The sequence below is a fragment of the Microplitis mediator genome, chromosome 7 (assembly GCF_029852145.1).
Source record: "Microplitis mediator isolate UGA2020A chromosome 7, iyMicMedi2.1, whole genome shotgun sequence".
Taxonomy (NCBI): domain Eukaryota; kingdom Metazoa; phylum Arthropoda; class Insecta; order Hymenoptera; family Braconidae; genus Microplitis; species Microplitis mediator.
In genome coordinates, this window is record NC_079975.1 from 16722231 (window position 1) to 16732805 (window position 10575).

General features: G+C 29.6%; 2 protein-coding genes across 2 annotated transcripts; one reads left to right on the forward strand and one right to left on the reverse strand.

The window, feature by feature from the left end:
• Positions 1–643: 643 nt before the first annotated feature.
• Positions 644–2342, reverse strand: LOC130671277 (borealin). Its single transcript, XM_057475066.1, has 2 exons — positions 2204–2342; positions 644–2132 (listed from the first exon to the last, which is right to left on the reverse strand). Exon 2 carries the CDS (start codon positions 1921–1923, stop codon positions 1045–1047), a length of 879 nt encoding a protein of 292 aa, XP_057331049.1. The 5' UTR covers positions 1924–2132; positions 2204–2342; the 3' UTR covers positions 644–1044.
• Positions 2343–4062: 1720 nt separating this feature from the next.
• On the forward strand, positions 4063–9874 carry LOC130671276 (transmembrane protein 115). Its single transcript, XM_057475065.1, has 4 exons — positions 4063–4904; positions 6252–6507; positions 6583–6759; positions 9575–9874. The coding sequence occupies exons 1-4, from the start codon at positions 4454–4456 to the stop codon at positions 9777–9779; spliced, it is 1089 nt and encodes a 362-aa protein (XP_057331048.1). The 5' UTR covers positions 4063–4453; the 3' UTR covers positions 9780–9874.
• The last annotated feature ends 701 nt before the right edge of the window (positions 9875–10575 follow it).

Consider the following 10575-nt stretch of genomic DNA (forward strand, 5'->3'; position numbering starts at 1 on the left):
CGTATACTTGGCGTGATTTCATACAGAGAATCTGTTTTCGGTAGGATTTAAAATTTGACTATTTTTTTTTAGTTAACAATATTTCGTTTCTGTTAGATATATGACTTAGGGCCAGTTTTTCAAACCAGGTTTATTTTTAATCTTAGGATTACTCCGAGACCGTGCTTAATAAGAAAATTTTAAAACCAGATTAGAAAACTAGACACTCAAAGCTACAGTTTGTCTTTTTGTGTTGTTGCACGACTATTTTTCTTCGAGTTACAGCCCGTTGAAAATTACTTAAAAATTTACAACTTTTTGCTGATGACGGACTAAGGATTCCAGTTGCATATTTTATCTGTACACTCGTTATCATTGATGCCCCCCCCCCCAATCTCTACAATTCAAGCAAGACAGTATGCAAGCAAGTCAACATGAAACTTGGATGTCAAGTTGTATTAACGAAAAAGCGTACGTTGAGTGAGTAGTGGGGATACAGGAAGGCAATGCTAAGTGCTGGTGATGGGACGGGCACTTATTAGTATATGCGTTTAAAGTGATTGATTTTTACTCTAATGAAAATACTGCACTACAAATTAATTACTTTAGTTTATATTGATTTAGTACTTTATTGGTACTCTCAGTATTGATTATCCATTTGTAATATTTACAAGCAATGAACATAAAAATTTTTTTTCAATTGATTTTGATTCCCATTGTTTTTGTTTTTCACGAATAAATTTAAATAACTATTTTAATTTAATAATGTGGGTCGGATAAATGATTCACAAAACTCTATAAAAATACCGAGAATGATATATTTATCCATACATAATGGAGTGTCTAATAAATTTTCTTTTCTTTCTACATGTTAAAACATTCTTTATGATAAAAATTATTCAAAAATGCTCATTATTATTATTATTATTATTATTATTATTATTATTATTATTATTATTATTATTATTTTTCAAGTGTATTCCAAGTGAGATTCTTTAACATTTGAAGATATTATATTTTGTTTTAATTTAACAATAGTGAAATTAAATTCCTTGTGTGTATAAATTATTTGTTCCCAATAACTTTTTCAAGATGTTCTTTTAGTATTTTTAATTGCTTTGTTGATTCTTCATCTAATCCAGGTAAATTAGAAAGTCTTAATTTTCCGTCTTTAGGCAACAGAGACATAACGTTTCCATTGTTAAGTGGAACATTAATGCTGGCCATACGATCCCCAGAAACAGCAGAAACTAATAATGGACTTCCTTGCATACTTAAGGCAACTTCACCTTCTCGTGGCCGTCGAAGAATATTCATTGGAGTGTTTGGTTCAATTTTAGGTGTGATAACGTGACACTTTGTGGGAAGTTTTGAAGTAGTAGGAGTAAACATTTTTTTTGCAATTCGTGTTTTGGACGTACTTCTATTACTTGAAGCTGATGGAGATCGTGGTAATTTTCGAGCTTCATCTTTTGAACTGCTACGGGTAGCTCGACTTGAATGGGTAACTTTTGCTTTAGATTTTAATTTCGACGCATCATTAAGAGATTTTTTCTTTGTTCCTGCTTCAGTAGCGTATCCGTCATCAGTAGACGCTGCAGTTTGTCGTTTGAGAATTTTCGTTGATTTAATTGATGACTGTGGTATAAAAATATTACGTGTTTGGTCATTATTGAAAGATTCTTCATTTGGATCTATATTTTCATTTGAATCTTCATCAAGATCCAGCAAATCACCCAGTGTCATTTTCCTTATCTCTGGCGGTATACGAAATAGTGCAGTATCAATATGATTTTTCATCCCATCTATTATTGTGTTATAAGTAGCATCTGAATTTCGAGCACCCATTAATACTTTTTTCTCACAATCTTTAATTAATAGATCACTTTCATCAGTCACAGTATGGCTTGAGCTCCGTTTACGTACTTGTTTAGTTCGGGGCATTTTATCCTCGGTTTTTATTCAACGGTGATTCTCAAGACGAATATTAAAAATTTTAAATATCTACCAACGGTTGTTTTTAAGATTTTTTAACCAAGTGTCGCTGGAATACTTATAGTGATTTTCAGTATCAACAACTTTAACCTCTATATTTTTTTAACTTTAACAATTGCAGATACTGTAAGAATACTTATACAATCCTTGTTTATCATCTGAAAAATAAGTTACAAATAATAATGATCATAATACAAACAATATTTAATTAAGTCTAAAAAATAATTACCGATAACTTCTTAGGGTGGTCAAAAATTAAACATATTAAGATAATAACGGTTGTACTTGGTATTATTTTAAAAATTTCAGATAAACCCAATGTTATGATTATTTCCCCGACGGTGGCTCGATCTATCTGTTAAAGAAGTACAAAAAAAAATACAAAAGTTTCCTTGAACTTTCCGTCAAATGTCAGTCAACTTCGGACTTTCCGTTTTTAACGACAATTTATCTACAATTGCTATGCAATTTGACGTAAATTTACTACCCGAATTTAATGCGAATTCACTTTGAAAATTGACTAGAAAAAATTTTTCGTCAATTTTCAGGCAAATTTTTACATCGATTTATTATTAAGTTGACTTGAAAAGTTGTAAAGTATTTTTTACCCTCAAATTGTAGACATTTTTATGTATAAATTTGCTTACCTTCTGAAATGATAAGAAAGAACATTACTGACTTTTTTTTCTACCCTGATGGCCAGAGTTTCTGATCAGAAAGTCGGTGTACTTGAGTTGCGACCAACTTGACGACAAGTTGCCAACAACTTTCAACTTGTGTAACACTGTTGACTACAAGTTGGCTACAAGTTGCTCAGAATTGGTGACAATCTACTGCCGCAACCTGTCATCAAGTTTCTAAGCTACTTGTAGAAAACTTGTAATCAACAGTTACACAAGCTGAAAGTTGTCGACACGTTTCTCGGAAAGTTGCCGTCAACTTATGGAAATGCCAACTTTTGCGGCCAACTTGGCTATCAACTTGGACTTTATGACTAAAGCCAAAAGGGCGTATAAAAAAAATATGTCCTTTTGGAATTATTGACACGACATATTAGGTTTTATCTACATTAAAATACAAATTGAATAATAATAAGATAAAAAATAGAAAACAAAACTTCATAAATAATTAAAATTTGTTGTTCACATTAAATATTTATTTCAGTTGCACGTACTAAGTAAAGCTATGCAATCCAATGGAAAATGTAATCAATAAAACTTGAAAAAAATAAAAATATCAAATAAAACCTCAAGAATTAAGAAAAGTTATCAAATATATAGTACAATTATGTTGTCAAAATTATTAATTAAACAACTGTTATATCTATTGTTGTAAGTAAAGTCCTTCTTTATTGTCACATATATATTTTTGTATAATTTTCCTTAATTAAGCAGCGACAATAAATAAATCTATTATTTTATAATTTAATAGTCACAATAATTTCGTTGAATATTATTTTTTCACACCTGGTTGCATTTATATGATTTAAATTTAAATATTCGTCAATCAATGAGTTTATAGTGCTTCATTTGTTATTGATTATATAAGTTTGATATTTCAGCTCAATTAATTTTTGATTTTTTTATTATGAAATATCACTAGTTAATGTTAAGTACTACCTACTTGATATTGAATAACTTTTTAATTTAATGAATAATATTTTATTTATGAAATTGTTTTTTCCTTTAATAATTTTTTTTTTTCATTTATTTCAGACCAATACATCATGAGAAATTATAAATAACTAATTAATTATAATTAAATCAAAAGCTTACCAAAAACGCTCTTGTAAAATTTTTTTAAAATCGTTTTCAAAGTAAAAATGATAAAAACATTTTATTTTTATTTTAAAAATTAATTTTTCTTTAGTTAATATTTAAATACTTTTTTAATTTTCTTCGTTATCGACTTTCCGAATAGTCTTATCTATGAATTACTTCATTATCGACAATCTTTTTTATCTTCGGATATTGAGTAAAGTTGTCTTTGAATATAGAGGACTTTGAGTAAACATAATATAGATGAGATGTTTACAAAAATTTAGTGGAGTACAGTTATCATTGAATATAGTTGTCACTGAGTATAGATGTCGTTTTTGTGCTTGAGTAAAGAAATTTTGAGTATAGATAAAGTATTCGCCAACTGTGCTATTAGGGTATATAGTCTTAGTCTCCATACATTGAGGGAATTGAGTGAACGGCCCCTGATCTTGATGACGAGAAAATGGAAATGTAAATCATAGGTTAACTCGCGAAAACAACTATAAATTATAAACCAGGAATTCGTTTCCGCAGCTGTGGGTTAAAGGATTTGATGACACGGGAGCCACGAGAGTGTCTACATTCTAAAGTGATTGAAGGATGGATCATATTGTAGTGTTTAGACATGCGATATTGATAGTGTAATTGTAAGTTGATGAAAAATAGTTAACGCGATAGTGATAGCAGTGATAGTTTCATAGCACCGATAAAATCTAGTAATGGGAACCATGAAAGGTCTGGGAAGGAATATCCCTTACCTTAAACAGCAATTCGCTGCGCTTCTTGGTAACACAAGTGCCAGTGTTAAGTTTATATGTATTGTTATGATATTATCATATGGCATTTCCTTTATGGAGCAGGCAATAATAATTTTGAGTGTTACACCAGGTTATTTACTGCCTCCATCTTTTTGGATATGGACCGCATTTACTTTTTGTTTTCTAGAAATACATTTTTGGGAAGTGTGTGTTGACATTGTCACAGTTGGACTTTGTGGAAAACTTATCGAGCCGCTGTGGGGTGCTATGGAAATGATGACTTTCTTTGCGATTGTCAACGTTGGTGTCGGATTATTATCAGCATCGTATTATTTATTCCTTTATATGTGTACGAGTGATCCTGAATTTTTATTTGACATACATATTCACGGATTAACGGGTTATATTGCCGGTAAGTTTAGTTGCGTTAAGGGGGACCACTGGTGTGATCATCTGAAAAAATCTGTCTATCGGTTGACCCTGCAGGCCAGCCCCAAAACTTCCCGCTGTTTTCGAGCTCCTCGAGCTCGAAAATACTTTAGTGTGCCATTGTTTTAAAAAAAAACCGATTTTAGCATTTCTTTCTCCCACGATATCTCAGGAATGAATTGACCGATTTTGATGGTTGAGGCGGCAATCGACGCGTTTTATTGAGTTCTAGAGCTGATTAGATTTTGAAATTGATCGTATAAGTCGTTTCTGAGAAATCAATAAAAAACTAAAATAAAATTTTTAATACTAATTCTTTGTATAACTTGTAAACTACATGACCTATTTACCCCAAAATCTAATCAAGACTAAGTTTTGGTGAGCTCTTTCGATCGCCACCAAGTACGTTCAAATAGGTTCATCCGTTCCAAAAATATCGTCGGACAACAAAAAGTTCACACACACACACACACACACACACACACACACACACACACACACACACACACACACACACACACACACGCGGACGGACGGACGGACGTCCACCCGGGAATAGTCAGAATAGTTTCCTAGGACCTCAAAACGTCGACATCTGATGAAAACTCGATTTTCGAAAATCGGACCGAAACCAATAACTTCCCTTTTTTGAAAATTTGCAATTTTCTTAGCGGGAAGTTGAAAAAGTGGATATGTAATGAATACAAGTTAAAATTTTTGGACTAAAAATTCAAATTTTAGCGAGTTATTCACAATCTTTCAACGCTAAAAAACAATAGTCCCCCCCACTGCTGCAGTGATAGCGACCTTTACAGTGGTTTAATAAAAGAAACCAGAAAGTTTATTAAACTAGAAGGTATTTCCCGCAACATGGCCCTCGGGTTAAGAAAAAAAATTGAAATTGAATAAAATGGCGGAGTTTTAAAAAAAAATTTCAAATTTTGCGCGAAAATTTGATGATTTTTGATCTGCCAAAATTACATTTTGGTTTGATCGGAAAACTGGAGATTCGTGGTACATTGAAAATTATATAAAAGTAACTGCAGCTCGCATCAAATCGATCGGATGATTTATCTTCGAGTTATAACTGCTATTTTGAAAAATGTATTTCCGAGAACCGATAAGCGGCTGCTCTTCAGATGGCTGTAACTTACAAAAACTATTTAAGATATGCACTTGAAATTTTAGTATGTTATTTTTGAAGATATCGACTATCAAAAAATATTCATTTTTTTTTAACTTTACACTAGTAGTCTCCTTTAATATACATCAATAATGTCTATCAATTTGAACTATTCTCTATTTGTGTTTTTTTTTTTTCTGTCTTTAGGTGTAAGCGTTGCCGTTAAACAGATAATGCCCGACCATATTTTATTAAAAAGTCCACTTGGTAAAATTACGAATAGAAATATTCCTTTACTGGTGTGGATAGTAAGTTTATTATTATGGATCGTAGGATTGTTAGAAGGTACACATCCAACAATGTTTTTAAATGGTCTTATTACATCTTGGATATATTTAAGATTTTACCAAAGACATACTAATGGAACCAAAGGAGATATGGCTGATAATTTTACATTTGCTAGGTATTTATTTTTTATTGTACATTTCATCTGACTTGACTGTCTATCTTAAAATTATTAAATTACTATCAATTTCAGTTTTTTTCCCAATGTTTTACAACCACCGATTGCTATAGTCAGTAATACTGTACATGATTTTTTTGTTCGAATTGGGCTTTGCAAAAAAGTCGTAAGACGATTTGATATGTCTAATGCACCACCAGGTTTGATCATCAGTTTACCTGGAATCGATCCACAAGATAGCGAGAGACGACGGTTAGTATATATTTTTCAATACTATTTATCAAAGTTCTAAGTATTATGGCCTTCCGCATGGTGGCCACTTTTCTGGAAAACCTGAAAATGTCAGGAAATTATAAATATACTGGAAAAATCAGGAAATTTTGTCACAAAGCTGGAAAAATTTTTATTTTCTTTCTTTTGACTAGAAATCCGATAATTTTTTTTTCCATCTAAACTGTTCAAAAATTGGCGAGGCGCGAATGCGATTGTAATGCTGTTCTATAAAAAAATTAGTAGAAATTGATTTCAATAGCAAAAAAATGAAGCAGTTAGAAAAAAAAAAAGTCCATAGAAACCCATCGTCAGAGTTTTCAAGTTATTAACATGCATATTCACAAGTAAACAAACCAAAAACACTAACAGTATACATAAGTATTAGGGTGGTCGTTAAAAATTGAATTTTCTTAGACACCCCATAAAAAGCTTCTTTCTAAAGAAAAAATGCCTAGGGAATTTGATTTTTTCTTTTTAAGTAAAAAGAACACTTGCCTCAGGACGATCAAAGTTTATTTTTCGATACAATCGCGGTTTTTTTTAAATATCTCATGAAATATGCAGATTAAAGGAAAAAATCATAGGAACAATTTTGTAAGAAATTAAATTCTTGACAGAAAAGGTTACATTCATTTTTTTTATAAATGTGTATTTATAAAGATATTTAAAAAAAACTTTTTTAAGATCTGATGAATTGAGTATTTTAAGTATTACAAATGTTGAAAATAACATTTTTGTATGTATATACAAACTATAACAAACATTAATGATTGATATGTTAGGAGTTACGAAGTTGTCTATATTTAAGAAAAATGTTATTTTCAACATTCGTAATCCTTGAAATTCTTACTTGCTAAGATCTAAAAAAGTTTTTTAAAAATATCTTCATAAATACACATTTTATAAAAAAAATGAATATAACCTTTTTTTTTTTTTAATTTAATTTTCTACAAAATTGTTCTCATGATTGTTTCCTTTAATTTGCATATTTCATGAGAAATTTAAAAAAAACCGCGATTATATCGAAAAATGGACTTTGATCGTCCTGAGGTACGTGTTTTTTTTAATTAAAAAGAAAAAACCAAATTCCCCAGGTATTTTTTTCTCTAGAAAGAAGCTTTTTGTAGGGCGTCTGAGAAAATTCAATTTTTAACGACCACCCTAATAAGTATTGAACTAATAAGTTTTACTATATTTATTATTCGCGTACTTGATTAATATTTTATTAATATTCTATAAAACGTTCTTATTTATGAAATTTATTCTAGTGAAAATGAAAAGTTTATTTATATTTTGTTATGGAGTAAGTTATATAAGAACATAGATTTAAAATCAAAAATAAGAAAATTATTCATTTAATAAGTAAAAAAACCTACTCTCTAAACATGAATTAGTGGAAATTTCATTAATTACGTTAGTGAAGCAGTATTCACTTCATAATCAGTGTATTTAAATAACAAATCAGTGAATTCTCACTAATAAATTTAGTACTATAATTTTCACTAGCAAATTAGTGATTTTCACTACTGAACTAGCGATATTTTCATAATTTCTACAAGTGAAACTGTTATTCACTTCTTAATTTATGAATTTCACAATTTTACTAGTAACTTTAACTAGCAAATAATTAAATATTTTACTAGATATAAATATAATTAATAATTATGGTACTATTTTTAAAAATTTTAATAAAAAACTTTCAAAATAAAAAAAAAATAGAAGTACAGAACAATAATATATTTATATGGAGAGTACGTCAATCATAATATCATGGATTTTTTATTTCTTCATCAGTTATTGTTTGGTATCATAACGAATATGCTATTTACACTCACGCGATCACATGCGTAGGTCAGCGCAGTGGATAGCATCAAAGACTTTGAATCGGAAGGATGCAGGTTCGAGCCCAGCAGTCACCGGGATTTTTTCATCAATCAAAATCATGTATAACTCCTCTAAGTAATGATTCTAATACACTAATCACATTTCGGATCTAATTACAAGTGTCTTATTTTTTTTTTTGCAATATAATATTTTTTTTCACCGATGAAATCAGTAGATTCCCATATTTACTTTTCAATTTAGTGGATTCTCATATTCACTTATCAAATCAGTGAATTCTGATATTCACATATTCATTTAGTGAATATTCACTAATTCTGCGTGATACGATTGTAGCATTGACAATTAGTGAATATTCACTTAAAATTAGTGAAAAATCACTAATTCATATTTAGAGAGTGTGATCATTGACAAATAATAAAATAAAGTTTCATTTAACGACAATGATTAATTTCTTATCGAACTGACATTGACATATACCATTTTATTTTGAATTGTATCAATATTTCCAAGGATTCAATATAAGTAGTTATATTGAATCATACATACGGTCAGGGAATTTTTTTTATTATTTGACTGGATAAGTCAGGGAATTTCAATTTCAGAAATCTGTGGTCACCATGCTCCGTATAATAGTTCTTTTTTTTTTACAATTATACTTTTTTATTCTTAAGAAGGTTCTAGAGTTTCCCGGAATATTTCAAACCGTTAAAAAATTTTTTCAAGATGTTCCATACAGCTTTAGAATTTTCTTGATTATTTAAATAGTTTTTAAGAATGTTTTGGAATGGTCCCATCGGTTCTATAATTTTCTGGAGTGTTACAATTCGCTATCAAATGTTCTAAATACAGTTTCAGAATTTTTTAGAACATTCCGAAACTAGTTTCCGGAAACAACTTAAATTATACACAGAAAGAATGATATAAAATAATTGTAGACAATTTTTTACAGACAAATAGCACTCAAGGCATTAAGTGAGCGTTTAAGCAAAGATCATGCAAGGCCGTGGCAGCAAGATAGAAACAAAAAGCAATTTCCTCTTCCAGCTACTGTTTCAATATCTATTCCGGAGTCGACTACCCTAAAACCTCTTGTATCTCCTCTTATTCCACAATTAAATGCTAATATACATAGTCAAAAATTAACAAACACGTGATAGATATATCATAGGATTGAAATGAAAATTAATAAACTCTTTTATTTTCGTATTGAAAACTCATACATTATGTTATGAAGTGAATTTTAAATAATAAAAAAAAAAAAGAAAAAAAAAAATTTCATTATTACAAATTATTATTAAGACTGGGCCATACCTACAAATTCTTGAATTCTAGATTTATACTAATTTATTAATTAATTACCACAGCGATTTATTTAGCTTCTGGAAAAATGCATAAGACGAATTTCATTGGAAGATTTTCATCATTAGAGTCCCATAAAAATTTAAAACGTAATTAGAAATCTAAAATTCGGATATTTGGTTAGTACTGCCGACCCTTAACGATGATGTAGTTGAACATCAATGCTATTTATATTAACAGGGGTCATCAGATATTTTCGGCTGAGTTTTTCTCGAAAACAAAATCTCTCAACACAAACTACAAATTGCACAATGATGCACTACTGTCTAACCTAGCGGAGTGCACTTTAATTTTTGATAATATTTGTTTGCTTAAGAGAAAAACTCGACCAAGGTTCTTGATTACTGTCCCGCATGAAAATATCATATATGGTAAACATATATTAAAAAATATATGTTACATATATAAATATATATGTGACAATACATGAAATCTTATCTAGAATTATATATAGATTTTTGCCGATTTTAATATATTTCTATACATGTTTTCTCTTATGTGATTTCATATATTTCCATATAACTTCAATGTATTATTAATATATTTGAAAACTTATGTTTTAATATATTACAAAATAAATGTTATTTTTAT